This window comes from Anabrus simplex, chromosome 2 (genome assembly GCF_040414725.1).
Source record: "Anabrus simplex isolate iqAnaSimp1 chromosome 2, ASM4041472v1, whole genome shotgun sequence".
Classification (NCBI taxonomy): Eukaryota; Metazoa; Arthropoda; class Insecta; order Orthoptera; family Tettigoniidae; genus Anabrus; species Anabrus simplex.
Window position 1 is genome coordinate 871,046,232 of NC_090266.1, and position 18,326 is coordinate 871,064,557.

The 18,326-nt window shown below is 39.1% G+C and overlaps 1 protein-coding gene across 1 annotated transcript in view; it reads left to right on the forward strand.

Annotated features, from left to right (window-relative positions):
• LOC136864529 (tubulin beta-1 chain) overlaps nucleotides 1–10,360 on the forward strand; it is a 239,946-nt gene extending 229,586 nt beyond the window's left edge. The window contains exon 9 of the mRNA XM_067141629.2: nucleotides 6,596–10,360. Coding sequence (XP_066997730.1) covers nucleotides 6,596–6,661 — 66 coding nt within the window. The 3' untranslated portion in view covers nucleotides 6,662–10,360. The remainder of the gene's footprint in view (nucleotides 1–6,595) is intronic.
• The last annotated feature ends 7,966 nt before the right edge of the window (nucleotides 10,361–18,326 follow it).

Genomic DNA, 18,326 nt, shown 5'->3' on the forward strand with positions numbered 1-18,326 from the left:
TCTAAGGAACCATAACTGATTTAATGAGCCATTCGCGGTTTCACCTTAATTTGGCTTGCACTGAGACATGCATGGCTTAATCTTTGAGACAAGCATATGACTACTGGCAGGATCAACCAGGGAGCTGGCTGGCTCGAGAGCGACCTGACTAGGAATCCCAATAGGCTCCTTTCACTTTGCATGTTCACAAAGGACTGAAGTTACAAAAAGTTTCCTATGCTCTTTTTGTCTTTTTCCACTTAAGCTTGCCTCTACATACATTTCTTCAAAATTTTGCTTCACGTTTCTTTCAAACATTTATGCTGAAAGTGCCTTATGTCTGTCTCTTAAAAATAGATACATGTATGCAGCTTGTTAGCTAATCTGCCTCTCATTGATAAAACCACATCAATATTGTATAGCTACAAGGGGGGGATCAAATATAAACGGGATTTTATTTTTTATTTAAATTCCTTTATTGAAAAACACAAGGCAATTACAATTTATTTTTCCACATAGTTTCCTGCTTTGCCAAATGCATTTGTCCCAGCATATAGGCAGCTTTTTGATGCCCTCATCGTGAAAAGAACAGGGTCATGGCACCAGCCAGTTCGCACAAAGTCTTCCACATTCTCGTCATCTTCAAATCGTTGCCCTCCTAGAGCTTCTTTAAGCGGTCCGAACAAATAGAAATCGCAGGGCGATAAATCCGTGCTGTAAGGAGGATGATCAAGTATAGTCCAGTGCATTTCCTGTAGCTTGGAGACAGTTGGACCTGCAGTATGGGGCCGCGATATGCAACCCTCACCTTGTTAAACAGCTCACAGTAGTAAGCGGCATTGATTGTGCGTCGATCATGCAAAACATCAATCAGCAAAATGCCTCACCGATCGAAAAAAACTGTTGCAAGAACCTTGCCAGCTGACTGTCGAGTCTTGGCTTTCACTGGCGCTGCCTCCCCTTTCCTCTGCCACTCCTTACACACACGCGTCCTTGACAATGTTTGATCACCGAACTGTGCAGTCAATCTCTGCCAAATTTCTGCCGCTGTAACTCCTTCACGAGCAAGAAATTTTATAATTATGCGTTGTGCAATGGAGGCGTGCACCTGTTGCTCCAACATCGTGAGCGTTACTGACGAAACGGCGGGAAATATCAAACAGCACGCTCTCCCCGCTCCTAATGGTCCCCCCTAAGCATAGAAGAAGCGCAGGGTCAGTCCTACCACTGTTCATGTTCAGGAACAAAAATCCTGTTTATATTTGATCGACCTTTGTATGTGTAGAGTTATGTACAGACTGCAACACACAGACTTTAGTTTTCTCTCCTCTGTGGGATAATATTAACATTGAAGACATTTCATAATGAAATTTACTTTGGTCACTGTTCCAAACATGTTCTTTGCCCACACACCCCTTTGTTTTAGATCTGTTCACTTCTTCCACAAGCCAGTGTAAACTCTTGTTCTTTTAGAAGTATAATATTATAGTCTTCTATGTCATTACATGTAATGAATGTAGTAATATGCCTGGACGAAATGCCATATTCAGTCTTAAGAATGTTCATAAAAGTAATGCAAACATTGAAATTGTCCAGGCCACCAACTATTTGACTCTAGTGCCTAGATTTGCAGATGCTAATTGTGAACTGTACATCCATATGCCCATGATTTATTATATTGCAGCATTACATTCTCTTCTAAAGTATATGATTGTGACAGCTAGTTTCCTTCAAAGTGAAGTGCTCCTAGTCATTTGCTAGTTGCATAATTTAAAATTAACTGCTTCTAATGCACTTATAGCACCTCATTTGTTTTTCTTAAGATTTCAAGCCACGATTGTAATAGTCTTCAAAAACATTCTCCAGTGTTTTTTTTATTAATATCCTCTGATATATTGGGCTTCAACTTTTTGGGTGGAGATAGTTCCTACTCGCTTTGCCTTGATTCCTGTTACTTGAAAATGAAAGTCTTATCCTGCTTGAACAACCATCTTCAGATGCAGGCTCTCTCTCCTTCAAAATCAGTATATCAATCAGTGTAATGTTGCATTTCTGCATTAATATTATATTTGCAAACAGTAATGTTGCATCGCACAGAAATGATGGATTGAGTTTCCATATTCAGCACTTCTGAACTTTCTCTAATATTTTGATAACATTCATGGGACGAATTCTCATCATGCCAGTGTACACAGTTTGTACTGTAATTGCATTCCAAGAGACTCGTGCAGATACAGCATGTTGCTGTGTAACATGCAACTACAGAGTTTTGCATAGAAAAATCACAGATCACTGTTTTTGTGATGTACGATGTATCTTCTAAGCAAGTTTTCGTGCAGTTCAGTGTGTTCGATGTCAAGGGTGTTGGCATTTGTCATTGGAAGTCTGTACTAATCATGTGGTCTAGACAACTTACTGCTCTTGACTGAGAGTTCTTTTTTCTCTTTCTTTAAGAAATAGAAGTTCATGTAGGGAATTTTATTGCTGGACTCCAGCTTTTTACAGTTCTGTATAATTATCGTTTACTTACATTATCTCTCTCCAGAACAGTTCAAAAAGTTTTTCATAGTTTTGATTCTCTTACAAAATTAGTTAATTAGTGTTGTGTGTATATGTATTGCAGCTTTATTCTTTAGTAGATCACTGTTAATCACAAGAAAAAAAAGAAAAAAAGCAGCAGTATAAAGATATGCTCATAATATAATTGTTACCTTAGAGTCTGATAATACTCCCACTATAACTACACGATGCTAGTCCAATATCCAGAACATGAAAATAAATCAAACTACCAATCTACATGACACCAGTACATGCATGCCTGCAAGCTCAATTTATAACTGTAGTACATTGTGTATTGTTTGTAATGTAATGTTGCATCACAGAGAAATGATGGAAAAGGCTTAACTTCTTATTCTACCTGTAGGTTTTCTTAGCTGGGATTTAAAGTGAACATACCAGTAATATTTTGAAGAGAGGAGGAAGATGTTTAATAGGAACCACAAATTATTAAATTCCAGAACAAGGGTTTTGCCCAATTTGAAAAAAAAGTGAGTGTTGGGGCAGATTTAAGTGCTTAAGATAATACACAGTATTGACAAAATGAGTTTGATACATAGTACAAGCCATATAGTTGTTAGCTTGCAATCGAGAAGTGCAAAATTAAAACACTAGGAAGAGGAGGACACTACAGTAATAGAAAAGTGTGTCATTATTTCCTAAGGACTGAGACGGGATTTTGTTTTGAACGGTTTCTTTCTTCTTCAGATGTGACAACATGATGGGGACTCTTATCAGTAGGGCAGTGGAAATGGTATTTTAATAGTTCATATTGTCTTGTTCCACAGTAGTAGGCACTGATACAAATTAAACCCTAACATTTGTTTATTGCCGTTTTCATTTACTAAATTACATTTATTTGTGAATTAATATTTCTTGTTTTGTGATTTCAGGAGGGTTGGTCAAATTCAGTGTTTGAGTATACTGCATTACAGGAATTCATTCCTGGATATTATAGTACAAGTAATTGAGGAGCTGGGTGGAATAACGACTTAACGTACATTAAGCATTTTTCCGATTATTCCGCAAATAATATCCTCCGTCTTCTGTTATCGACCTAGAAAGTTGTCACTACCTCCTACATAGAATGCGTTGTCTGCATTTTAGCATCACAGTCCGCTAAGCAGTTGTTCCATACAGCATGCAGGCTTGCTTGAAGAGCATAGGCACTACTGCCTCCCGCCAATCAACCACGATTCGTATGTAAACAGTGTGTATTGTTTCTTGGCAAATTAAAAGTTTTAAGTGCTATGTTAAAACCTGTGCAAAGGAATTTTTTTTTTTTTAATGAATTAGTCCATTATATTCATGGCATTGTGCTTTGTGTAGCGAGTGTGGGAATTGCTGAAAATTCTAAAAAATCTGATCTGTACATCAGCAGCAGTAGCTGTACATCACATTCATCAAATGAGTGTGCAGTACTAAACATTGGTGTTAAGAGACAAATACATAAAAAGAAATGGAAGAAAAAATTGCCAAAAGTAAAAGAAACTGTGGAAAAACATATGTTTCTGCAATGGCTGGGAGAATGGTCAAAGATAAGAAGTTCGTAGTTTCTAAGAAGTGTTCTCCCAAGAAATGTTTCACCCAAGTGGATGCTTATAATCAGGAAGAATTTTGCAACAACTTTTGAGCTGTATGCAAGAAAACAATCTAAATACAATGCTTTTAGGTCTTATAGATCAAGAATGTGTGTCAAGAAAGACAAGTGAAATGAACTCTGGTAAAAACGGATGTAACGCTTATGTATATCACGTGAAAGTGGATGGAAATAGAGTACCTGTTTGTAAATAGTTTCTTTTTCAAGTTCTCCAGATTAGGGAAGGTTGAATGAAAACCACTTTAAAAGCGGTAAATTCAAGAAAGCTTTATATTGAGGACAAAAGACATCATCAAAATTGGCTCCCTAAAATTATCTCTGATGTTTGGACTATGGTGAAAACACACTGAGATTTGTTTCCTTCAAAAAGTTTGCATTATGGGCAAAAGAAATCTAAGCGAAAGCATTTTGACAACCCTGATCTTAACGTTGTTAAGTTATAAAGATGCTTTCAGCAACATTATTTTGAAGAGTGAGTGCAAAGTCTCAAGATGAAGTACAAGACCTACAATTGTTTCTTCACAGAGAATAGCCCTTATGCTTTTCGTAAGCCCAGAACTGAAATGCAAGATTCTGCTTCACGACAGCAGACAATCTTAAGTGTCAATGCAAATGATCAACACAAAGTTCCCTAGGAGCTTCACGAATGGAGAGTAATGACGTACAACAGCCTGAAAGAGGAGCACCTGAACTCTGCAAAGGCGAGAGATAGTGATACACTTGTCATGTGGAGTTTGATTATGCACAAAATCTTCCTCTGCCTTGATTGAATATCACAGCCCAGTTCTACAAGCGACTTTTGTGGCTTTATTTGTTTTAGTGTTCATTGCCGTAATGATGACAGCAGTACTTTTTACTGCTTTTATGAAATAGAGGGAAGAAAACACCCCAATTCTGTTTGTTCATTTCTACATGATTTTCTATGTGAGAAACTGCAGAAAATGACTAGGATCAAGAAGATAGTACTACTATCAGATTCATGTGGGGAGCAAACTAATAACATGATGGTTCTAAGATTTTGTTCATGGTTCTCAAAAGCACATGACGTCACAATAAAACATATGTTCCCTGTAAGAGGGCACTCGTACAACCAGTGCGCCAGAAATTTTGGTCTTGATGGTAATGTCCGGAAAGACATTGAGATTATTGAAGTTTCTGAACAGTATTTCAACATCCTTAGGACCTGTAGGAAAAAACTCCCATGCCTTTTCAAGTGTTACAAGCAGCACATTTAATTGAAGATTGGTCTGCAGCTTTAGATTCGTATTTTGAGAAGAAGCCAAAAGCCAAAAATTGTCACTTCAGTGTAGAGAAGTCTGTTATATTTTCCTTCTGATAACACTGCTTCTCTGAATCACCTACATATTCAGGAGCATTACAGGGTTTTAGTCTGTTCAAGGAAGGGTATTTTCCATTAAGCAAGCGTGAACTGAAGCTGTCAAAACCTCCATGTCCTCCTTTGAAATCAGTGAAACAGAAAGATGTTATATCACTGTTGAAGTACCTTAAGAAAGTGTGGCAAAAATCAAGAACATTATTGAAAATGTTAGTGAAAATGCAACTTCCAATGACAGTGAAACAGTGATGATAACTTTTAACAAAAAGATGTGACAAAATGACTAGTGTCAAGGAATAATAGGTTGACGTTTTCTTTATGCGTCACTGAGGACATATATGATTGTTGTTACAACTTGCCATATTTTAAGTTTGTACATTTTACTTAAGTATGGATCTACTATGTACCAGTATATTCATGCTTTAATGATCATCAAACTTCATAATTTAATAATTCTTATTAAGTAATAATATAGCAGACTGTTTCAAGAAAAGCATCAATTATGAGTTTTTGTTATTTCGTACATTCAATTTTTATTTCAATAAGGTACACGTGTTCACTAAACGATGGTTTTAAGGATCTCGGTAATAATGATTCATTGTTAACGTATTAGTTGGCAAGGTATTTAAGTGCAACCACAATGGCAGGGTAATAATAATTATAATATTTTATTGATAGTGAGTGTGTTTTTGTCACAAGTAATAATAATAATAATAATAATAATAATAATAATAATAATAATAATAATAATAATTTGGTCATTTTTATTTCAGTCCATTTCACCTACCAAATGTGTTATTATAATGATATTCTTCATTTGATGGGAGCTGTATGGAATAATGTCTTAAGAAAGGTATTTGGTTGGTACTATAACATACAGAATATGCAGTTTTGTGCAATTCCTTTTGTCACATATGCAATTTAAATGTCATCCACACTGATATTTTCAGAATTTGTTATTCCTGCATTATAAGAAAGTTAAAAAATATGTAAAGGAAAACTTACAACCTTGGTATCTCAGAACCATGTGTTTGCAAATAAGTTGTTATTCCACCCAGCTCCTCAATTATTTAAAACATTTTAGACAGTTTTTAAAAATAATGTACTATTCTTCTGTTATACAGGAAGCTACGGCTGATGACGATGTTGAATTTGAGGATGAAGAAGAGGTAGTAGAAGAGGGAGAATAGGAACACTTTCATCAGTTTTGAAATTCGTAACCTTAACCTTCTTAAGACTCCTTGGTTCATTATAAATAAAAGAAGAGGGTTTCCTTTAAAATCAAACTGATATAAACAAATCTAGCCAAACAACGAAAATGTTGGTGTGTAATCAAATCTTAACATGATAAAGGAGATGTTTTGTATGTGATATATTCTCCATTTCATGATGTATTAAGCTAGTCAGAGAATTTATTCAGAAGAACAGCAGATGTTTTTCTTACTGTTATTTCTGAGCTCATTTTAACAGGTATATTTGTGAAAATATATTAAAAGTACTTTCAGTAAATTTCATAATCCATAAAGAATGAAAACTAGGAACGTCACTTGTGTTGCTATACTGCCTCTCTGATGTACTGAACTTGAATAATGATATAAATTTCTAAAACTAAATATCACTGCAATATATTCCATTTTTCTTCCACTGCTTTGCCAGCAAATACTGTATTTACCTACATAATTTCCTCCTTGCATAATTTTTCCACCTTTAATTTTGAAATGGAAATTTGCATACCGGTAAATTCCCACCAGGATCATTTAAAAGTTTTCAGTCATTAATGTACATTCTATTTATTTTTGGGGAAATATACAGCAGTAGAAACTTCCATTGTTTCAATGGCTGGTCATCAGTATGTAACTGGCCACTCAGAAGTGTAAGCAGCCACACTGCAGTAACTGGAACGCTTGGCAGTGTTAGTCTATACATGCATTGCTAGCATGCTTGTAGTAACCTCTTGGGAGATGCACATTTGGTCTATAACTAGACCTTGGATTTTATGCCTATGCCTATTTACTGTATTTCCTTTAAGAGGATGTGAGAAATAATTGCAGGTGTTTACAAATCTTGAACAAATGGCCTGCTTTAGGCATTTAATAATGCTTAAAATATCGTAAAAGAGAGGTTGATGCCTATTTTAATACTCTCTTGGCTAGAACTGCCTAAAGAAAGTGATTTTAAAAATTAATTCAACTTTTGATTTTTAATTTCAACTTTCACACAGGACAGTGCTGTACCACTGCAGGCAAATTTCAGTCAACAATGAAAGACTAAGCTTTACAGCTGCCACTAACATCTGACATGCTTCTGGTTAAATTAGCTTAATTAACAGCCATTCTGAATGCTGCAATGACTATGCACAATACAAATTTGAAATTTCATTTCCAATTTTCTCTTCTGTGTGGTTTCTTGCTTATATGCTGTATTGTTGGTTGCATTGCCTAACAGTGTGAAGAGAAACAATGCCATAGGAAAAGTTTTTGAAAGCTGCTTCATTTGTTCCTGGCTGCTGATTTATAATCTTATTTATGATGGAGAAATAATTTTTTTGTTCTTTGTGCAACAAATGAGCAAGAATTAAATATTGTCTTTGTTCTGGTGGCAAACTCAGAAACTAATTTTGAAAGTTATACAATTACTTCAGGCAAACTTGATCTGAAAGAAGCTACTACCACAGACTCCCCTGTTGTGGCTGCCCACATTGCCTGCCAGGCATTGGAGGCCGGGTCCGGCAAAGCATGGGTAGCGCTGGATTCCAGACGCCCTGTTGAGTATATGCTCAAATTCGTATTTTCATCGAGAGTAAATTTGGAGAAAGTTTTTTTTCTAGGGGCTTTATGTCGCACCGACACAGATAGGTCTTATGGCGACGATGGGATAGGAAAGGCCTGGGAGTTGGAAGGAAGCGGCCGTGGCCTTAATTAAGTTACAGCCCCAGCATTTGCCTGGTGTGGAAATGGGAAACCTTCGGAGAAAGTATTGTAACCATTACATTCTGAATATTACTAACAAAAGCCATCCATTCTTTCAGGTTACAAAACAAAGAAAATCTTGCATTAAGCAGCATGTAGATGGCGCAGGACACATGGTAAAAACTAACGAGGATTTTAATACCGATATAATATATACCATACTATATTTGTATTATAAATTTACTCATTTGGGACAAATATTTCAGGTTCCCTATGGGAATCAACATCTATTTTTCGGAAAACCCTGCTGACTCAAGACTTCCATGTGTTCGGCAATAACTAGTGATTTCAATGTAGATTATTCCAGGACATTAATTGCAGCTAACATTCCATGGAACACACTGCAAAATCAGGCCTTCTGTAAATTTCTGTAGAAGTAGTGGCAAAAGCCCATCCCATCTCAGTCCACACTCAGGCAGATAAATTTGGATTTACAGTAGCCTACCTGAAAACACTTGCTGCTATTAGGACAAAGGAGATTCCTGCATACAGGTAGGTATGAATGAGACAATATATGCTTGCAACAGATACTTTGCAATTATAATATTTGGTAAACTCTGTGATAATATACCTTCCCCTCCTCATATTTTAAGAACCAGAGAGCTCCATAAAGTCAATGGTCAGTCTGTTGTATTTATTGTGAGCAGAAGTTTACATTTGTAATTTCCTGGTGGTGGCAAACAGAGTAAGGTTCTTCTCTGTACAGATCTGCTTCCTCTCTTCTGAAAACAACCTACCTGAGTCTAATATGTCATCTGGATCTCTGGAACTGTAAGAATTGAATTTCCTGATCTCCTACAGTATATGAGAAAAGCTTCCTGCAAAGCACCATCCCACACATAACCCTCCACAAACCCCATGGCACTACAGTTCTGGTGGAATTTTGCCTACCAAGCGACAACTGCTCAGCCCAAAGGTCTGCAGATTATGAGGTGATGCATGGGCAGCACGAGAAATTCTCTTGGATGTTATTCTTGGCTTTCTAGACCAGGGCTGCCACAACTCCTCAATTGTAATCACATAGGCCGGGTAGACTTTGAACTAGGCCTCATATCCAGGTAAAAATTGCCAATCTGGCCAGGAATCAAAACTGCAGGTGGGGGGGAGAGAGGGAGGCAGACATGCTATCAAGGGGCCAGCCCACCTTGCATACTTCAAAGTAAAAGATCTAGAAACTCCTCTTCTTTCTCAACCTATTCTAACTTGCTGGACATCTGGATAGACACAGCTATCTATATTATGTAAAAAACACTGGGATGACATTGCTGCTATGGTAAACAAGCCCCGTGAGAGTACAGCTTGTTTTATGTGCAAAGTACCATGGTATATCAAGGCAAAATTTTCATTCTTGCCCTCAGTAATAGCAAAGCAGGAATGCAAAGGAAAACCATTTTTGGAGTAATTGACACAGGTACAACACAAGAAGCCAAAGGGAAAATTAGTGCTGCTACGGGAGAAGTTGGGGACAAAATAAAGTGGGGGAGTGTAATGGGAAAATCCCAGATATCATGTAATGAATCGTGTGATAATCATTTAGATTGGAGAAATTTACAACTATCAGGTTCTTCAGTCTGCTGAAACATTTTTGAGTAAATAAATTTATACACTAACAGTTATAAATTCACTGAGTTGAAACTGGAAAGAGATGGCTTGAGATATTGCCAAAAATGAAAATGATGGGGGAAGGCAAAGAATTCCAAGAAAAAATGAAGAGAATTTAAGTATGCTCCTATAACATCAGTGTCAGTGGAAAGGTCCTTTTTGTCAAAAGTATTTCAAAGGCTGAAAAGGCTGCAAAAAATTTGGAGAAAAACTTGGTAATATACTGTGCTGCTAATTATGAATATGAATAATGTGCAATGCTTACAGTCATACCCATAAATGTAAAAATAAATAAATAATTGTGCAATATCAAAGAAATAGTGCCTATTTTAATGATTTTGTAACCTTGTTTACTTATTTAAAATGTATCCAAAATTCAGAGTTCTAACTCTAAAATCTTCCGGCCTCTGTCCTTATTATTTACCGTTTTCTCACATAATTAATGCACATTTATGACAAAAATACAGGTGAAAACTTCAGATGCATGAATTATTCAAGGAATTCAGATATTTAAAAAAATTACAATTTATTTAAACTTAAAAGATACATCAAATATTATAATATACACGCAATTGGTTCATCTCATTTGCGGACGTCGTTTGGTGTAAAATTACGGTGTGTATTTCTTTTTAAAGAAAAGTCATAATTGTATAGGGTACATCAGGTATGTTAGACACATGGGTTTGCAGTACAGACACTGGAAAATATTCTTCACGTTACGGGCTAACAATACGATCTGAAGTGAAATAAGTATGAACTAATAAAAGTGCAATTCATGCAGGTACAAAATAATGACATAACCCATATTGTTTGTCCGTATTGAACTAAGATTACAGCGTTTTATTAAACTTATTAAACTCATGGAACTTATTTTTACTACGATACTACGTGATGTTTTGCAAAGTGCGATCAATTAAGCGCACATAGTTTTCAGGACTATTTCCATTTTATATTCTGTTCTATTTTGAATTCACTTTATATTGTAATTGAGCAAACCGGTTTTCATATGTTTTTAACAGTTTGTTGCATAAGACCCGCAAGTCTTCGACTTATTAAAAAAAAAAAAAAGGATGGATAAACAGACAGAATACTTTTTAACACAGTTTCATTGTTATTAATATGATTTTAAATGTGATGTTGATAAACTTACATGATCGCCAATTTTTTCTAATAACTTCTATTCAGCTGCCAACGACCGTAGCAGTGTTGAAACACCGGATCCCGTGAGATCTCCGAAGTTAAGCAACATTGGGCGTGGTTAGGAGTTGGATGGGTTGCCACGCGCTGTTGGTGGGGGGTAAGGGAATGGAGTGGTGGAAAGGAAATGGCCACCCTACCGCACGTAAACTCCGGCTCAGGAACACCTCTGCGGAGGTTTGGACCTGCCTTCGGGCAAAATAACCCTTACCTACCTATTCAGCTGATGATGACACAGTATAGCGTCGAAACTAGTACTGAATGAAACATAATATGTTGTAATTACATAAAGTCGTGCGTTTTATAGGCTACAGTCTGAGTTCACTACCAGCACTGCAGGAGGACTTGCTGATATCACTGCTGGCTTCTCTCCATAAGAAGTCCTCTTCTTCACTTCTGTCTAACGAATTCAAGATTTCTGTTTTCTTAACTCTTTTGTCACCTTCGAAGAAATCATGTCCCAATTGCACAATATCCACTCACAAAAGTGTTCCACAGGTGGTTTCTGAATCTTGCCTGTTGGAGTAAGTTCGTGCACACTTTCTGCCATCCTGCACGATAGCTTTCATACATTGTCCTTGAATGGTTTATTTATCAAAATGTTCAAGGGTTGGAGTATTGATGTCAGTCCACCAAAAATCTCTGCCAAATCTGTTTTCATGGTTTCTAATTATTTCTTAGTATCTTCCGTCAGGTGGCCACAAAATCTGTCCAAACCAAGAGGGGCCAGGCATCGAAGGAGGGTCCCAGGTCGATTTCCCCAAACCTTTTATATTCAATCTTGTAAGAGTGATGTGTCCATCCACCCATTCTCTTGGATACAAACGTAGATCGTGCATGGAAATTTTACTACTTTAGGCATCATTTTTTTTGTTTCGAACAACGTAAGGTGCAAGCTTTTTGCCATCGGCTGTTACAGCAAGCATTACAGTACATCAATATTTTTGCTTCTGGCAGTGCATATAACACCACTCAATGTCCTTTTCTAATCAATTGCTTACTTTGTGGCATATCGAAACTGATTGGCATCTGATCTGAGTTTCCTATTTGGAAGAGCAAATATTCCTTCACTTTATGCTTCTCAGTCACAAAGCAATGAAAATAGATTACTTTTTTGTTGAAATCATTCCGCATTCTTTGACATAACGTTGTTCTTCGTCGAAGAGAGTCTCTCTTAAAAAAAATTAATCATCCAGCCTTGAATAACCTTAAAATCCGAGACCCTGATTCCATGTGCTGCAACTATTTCTCATCCTCTAAAATGCAGCATTTTGTGAGAAATGGCATATCCATTGCTGCGTGACAAAATCACATATTTAATTAGATCCTCCTCAACTTGCAAAAACATGCCACTTCTCGGTCCGCGAAATGCTTCGCTCGACTTGTTGGTCGCTTGAAGTGCACTTTTCTGTTTCCGCCAGTAGCGCACATTGCATTCGGACACTGAATACTTGTGGCCCTCTGCCCTATTCCCGTATGTTTCGGCGTAACTCTTCACCGTGAGTTTATATGATGAAGAATTACACAAATACTTGCTCATTGTGGATTAACCAACAATTTTGGGATCACATAAAAGTGCATGTACTATAACCAAAACACACTTAAGATATGTTTGTACCAGATTGGAATAGAGCATCACTAATCACTTCTGCACTGATTAGCTGGCCATACACAGAAAGGAATTGTGACAGGCGAGGCCTTTTGTGACGCGTTCCGACAAGCTAGAACTGCTCATTAGTGAGCGAGATCAGTTTGAGGCGTTATCTGCAACAGGCGAGACCTGTTGTCAGCGCCTCATCGAAAGACGTCGTCTCACAGATCAAGCCTCTTGTAAGGAAAGCATGGAGTGGACAAAGGCACTGCTAGAGAAATTCATTGAAATGTACAAAGAGCGGCCGTGTCTCTGACAATTAAAACATGAGGTGTCGCAGTGTCGCAATCAAGCGTTCTTCAGTAAATACGCTTTCAACTAGGCTGTTCTCCAGTAATAGCTACGCAAAATAAGCCTTTTTTTACTAGTGGCTTTACGTCGCACTGACACAGATAGGTCTTATGGCGACGATGGGATAGGGAAGGGCTAGGAGGTGGAAGGAAGCGGCCGTGGCCTTAATTAGGGTACAGTCCCAGCATTTGCCTGGTGTGAAAATGGGAAACCACGGAAAACCATCTTCAGGGCTGCCGACAGTGGGATTCGAGCCCACTATCTCCCGGATGCAAGCTCACAGCCGCGTGCCCCTGACCGCATGGCCAACTCGCCCGGTACATTCTTACCTAACAGCATATCATAATCGCTGTGGTCTATTCGTAAATAATTCTTGTAATCGTCCGGTTCATTTTCTCTCAGGTGTTTTATCAGACTCATGTAATTAAACCTGTCTCTCTCTCCTATCCATAATTTCATCCACTTCGATCGATTTTTCTGTTTGCATGATTTAGCATACAGCAAAATGCACATTCCAACAGCCGCAACAGCATTTTTTTCTCTGGACACTGTCTGCTTCGATGTCCATCGCACAGTTCTAAGTACGGCAGACCCGACCGGCAAGGATTTCAAACTAGTTTGAAAGGCCACAGGATGAGGCTTGCCCTGCCGAGAACAAAGGGATCATTCCATTAACGGTAGGGTCTGGCATGTTGACAGATTATGTTGCATAACACGACAGGCTTGGTGTCACAGTTGATGGCGAGCAGCAGACCGGGTCTCTGAAGGTCATGCCTGGCAGGCGGTCTGTCGGATCTGGCCCCAAATGAGAGGCCTGCGAAGAAATCTGTCCGTGTATGGCCAGCTATTCACTTGCTAACTGGCCTACCAGCTGATATCAGCACGTTGCGCAGTGTTTGGAATGCCCATTTTCACAATATGGAGGCTGCTGCTTGAGTTGAGTAGTTGACATACTTGTTTTGAGACGCATCCGGAACTGTGTGATGGAAGATTGAAGATGGATACATTTCTTTATCTCCACTTGATGTACCCACAAAGACGCACACAAAATGCTGTCACTTGCGTACACGGATTTTATATGTATGTTTTATATGTGGATTATACATCATATATACGGGTAATAATAAATTATATACTATTACTTACAGGTTCTTACATTAACTAAACTCACATATTGTAACCTTTTCGTGGTATCAGTACATCAATTGATCATAATAGTCCCGCAACATGACGTTAAAATGGAACACCTTGGATGACGCTTTCGCCCAGGCGGGCGCCGAAGACCCCTTCTCCTCTACTAGCGTTACAAGGCACTAGCTGAGCCGGTAGAGACATACGGGTCGCAGTCTGTCCTTATTGGGCAGTAATCTAATCATTTACAGTAGGGGAATCTTAATATGAGAGGAATACTATCAAACTATCCAATGAGAAGAATGAATTACGTTTTTTTTTCTTAAAAATTTTAATGCCTGAGAAAACACGTAGATGATTCATACATGGATATGCCACCATATTAAACCTATAAATTAAACACCGTAAATTTCCTTGAGTGTGTAACTGTCCTCTCTAGTCCTTTCCCTAGAATTGCAATTCACTCTGAAGATATTCAAAACACATTATGCACTAGTACTGTTGTACACAGAAATAATTGGATGATGGCGTATCTTGTATTACTCGCCTTATTTACATTATTACATTATATATTCAAATACAAAGTCGTCGTCCTATCGGCGAGAATTAACATTATCTATCGAATGAACCATGTGAGACGTATTTTTGTAGTATAATAAGCGTATTCGGCGGCCACCACCACCACAGCCAGAGGCCTCCCAGAGGTCTCCTCCACCACCCGCGGGAAATTTGAATTTGTGAACAAAGCCACGTGCTTTTTGACAGCTATCATCGACAACAACGCATCGCTGACCTCAGTACTGCCATCTTGACGGGCCTAAACCTCAGTGGTACCAACTTAACCTAACTAGCGCGAAATAAACAAATCCACGTGTTTTTTTGACAGCCACGTGCTTTTTGACAGACAACAACGCATCGCTAACCTCAGTACTGCCATCTTGACATGCCTAAACCTCAGTAGTACCAACTTAACCTAACTAGCGTGAGATAAACAAATCCACGTGCTTTTTTGACAGCTGTCATCCGCCATCTTTAAACTACAGAGCACCGTGCTGCCCTCTTTATCGCAGTAGCTGCAAATTCGTCACCTGTCATCGGCAGTGCTGCCATCTTGGCGGATCTAAACCTTAGTGGTACCAACTTAACCTAACTAGCGCGAGATAAACAAATCCACGTGCTTTTCGACAGCTGTCACCCGCCATCTTTAATCTATAGAGCACAGTGCTGCCCTCTTTAGCTACTTACCTTTGAAATGTGGTGGTGGATTATTTGAAAAATGCTTTTTGATAGCAACCATCTTTAATCGACAGAGCACCGTGCTGCACTCTGGTGACAGACAATTCCACGTGACAGCAGCCATCTTTAATCGAGAGAGCACCGTGCTGCACTCTCTAGTTGAAATGTGGTGGCGGCAAATTCTACATTCTCTTGTTTGGAAACAAACCTATGCGCTTTTTTGACAGCTATCATCCCCCATCTTTTATCCAGAGAGAACAGTGCTGCACTCTTTAGTTGAAATGTGGTGGTGGCAAATTCTACGCGCTCTACAAAATCATGTGCTTTTCTGACAGCTGTCATCCGCCATCTTTAACCCAGAGAGAACAGTGCTGCACTCTATGTGGTGGCGGCAAATTCCACGTGCTCTTGTTTGGAAACAAATTCTACGTGCTCTTCAGCTGTCATCCACCATCTTTAATCAAGAGAGCACCGTGCTGCCCTCTTTGTGGTGGCGGATAATTTGAAAAATTCTTTTTTGACAAGCAGCCATCTTTAATCCAGAGAGAACAGTGCTGCCATCTTTAGCTACTGCCATCTTACATCGCTTACCTCGGTGCTGCACTCTTTAGTTGAAATGTGGTGGCGGTAAATTCGAACAAGTTTAATCATGCATCGGGAAAGCTAGAGTAAGCACGTGCTGCAGTGATGACGTTATTGTGCATGTTTAAACCCGTTCGTTGACTAAAAGCTTTATAGTCTTCGAGAAACAGTGATAGAGTGTAGAGTGCAAACATGACGAAAACATTAATAGTTGATGTGCAAGACTTTAAAGTAAACGGAAACAAATTTGTGTTTAAAGAGGTGGCTGTGTTAGATTGCAGTGTGTTGTGGGCACCAAAACTTGTTAGTTTAGTATTTAGTCCACCGTTCCCTTACTGTGTGCAAACAGATGAAGATAAAAAGCAGACTCAGTGGATTGAAAAAAAATTAGGTTTGAAGTGGGAAGAAAAAGGAATACCTTATCGTTTTCTACCTTTAATGATGAATGCACATTTGTCAAGAGCAGATCTTGTTCTTTTAAAGGGTTGTGAAAAGAAAGAATGGTTGCGTGATTTTCTACCATCATCGTGTGAAATTATCGACATGCATGAATTAGGGTGCCCATCATTTAAAACTCTCCCGAAAGAGCATAGTAGAGAAACAAGTAAACAGTCTTTACAACATGTATGCATGCTCTTTGATTGGTTGTGTCACAGTGCATGCCGGGAAGTGAACAACATATGTAAACTGCAGTGTCGAAATAACCTTAGTGTAAAAGAAACATTTGTAGAGTAAAGACATCATGTCATTTCTAACAGATACTAAGTGTAACGCAGTTGAAAAGGCGATCGTAAAGTTTTATGCATGCAAAAAGAAACTAATTACTTTTACTGAAGAAGAGTTAAATGCATTACCAAAGGCATTTTTGGTTAATGTAGCTGCGAATGCTGTAAAGATGATTTGGGATAAGGTGCCTCGTGAGTGGACTCAAGATCCTGTTTTGTCAGAGCTTCAAACGTGTAGTTTACATCATGAACACGTGAGTTTAGGTAGAAGACCTTCTGTGAGACAGTGCCGTACATGTCAACTAATTAAACTGTATCACGGACCTAAAACTAACGAGTTGTCTTCGCTTATAAACACTTATCATGGCTGTGGAGAGAGTAAACAAGGAAAAGGTGAAGAAAAGTGCTGGGAGAAAGATGAGGAAGCATGTTGGGCGTGGACTCATCAATAGAGTGATTGATCTTCTTTTCTTCGTGCTTCATCTCCCCTGCGGTCCTAGAACACGTTCGCCTGACACGTAGTTACATGCTGCCTGCATAGAGTATGTCGTGTAGCTGTTAAAATCTGCTTCGTAAAGTTATGCTGTGTGTGTGTGTTATTACCTAGTGCTTTAGCTGCTCAGAAGAATATAGCAGCACTTGTCGTTGTTGGTGTAATAAAACGAAAACTGAGTGACAAAGACCTTAAAATAAACAAAGGATAAAAATGTATATATATATATTCTAAAATAAATATGAATTGTCAAAACATACACTGACTGACAGAGCAAATGCAACACCAAGAAGGAGTGGTCAGAACTTTATGCCAATTGCAGGGTAGACTGACGTCACTGAGGTATGCTCATAATGTGAAATGCGCCGCTGTGCTGCGCACGTAGCGAACGATAAATGGGACACGGCGTTGGCGAATGGCCCACTTCGTACCGTGATTTCTCAGCCGACAGTCATTGTAGAACGTGTTGTCGTGTGCCACAGGACACGTGTATAGCTAAGAATGCCAGGCCGCCGTCAACGGAGGCATTTCCAGCAGACAGACGACTTTACGAGGGGTATGGTGATCGGGCTGAGAAGGGCAGGTTGGTCGCTTCGTCAAATCGCAGCCGATACCCATAGGGATGTGTCCACGGTGCAGCGCCTGTGGCGAAGATGGTTGGCGCAGGGGCATGTGGCACGTGCGAGGGGTCCAGGCGCAGCCCGAGTGACGTCAGCATGCGAGGATCGGCGCATCCGCCGCCAAGCGGTGGCAGCCCCGCACGCCACGTCAACCGCCATTCTTCAGCATGTGCAAGACACCCTGGCTGTTCCAATATCGACCAGAACAATTTCCCGTCGATTGGTTGAAGGAGGCCTGCACTCCCGGCGTGCGCTCAGAAGACTACCATTGACTCCACAGCATAGACGTGCACGCCTGGCATGGTGCCGGGCTAGAGCGACTTGGATGAGGGAATGGCGGAACGTCGTGTTCTCCGGT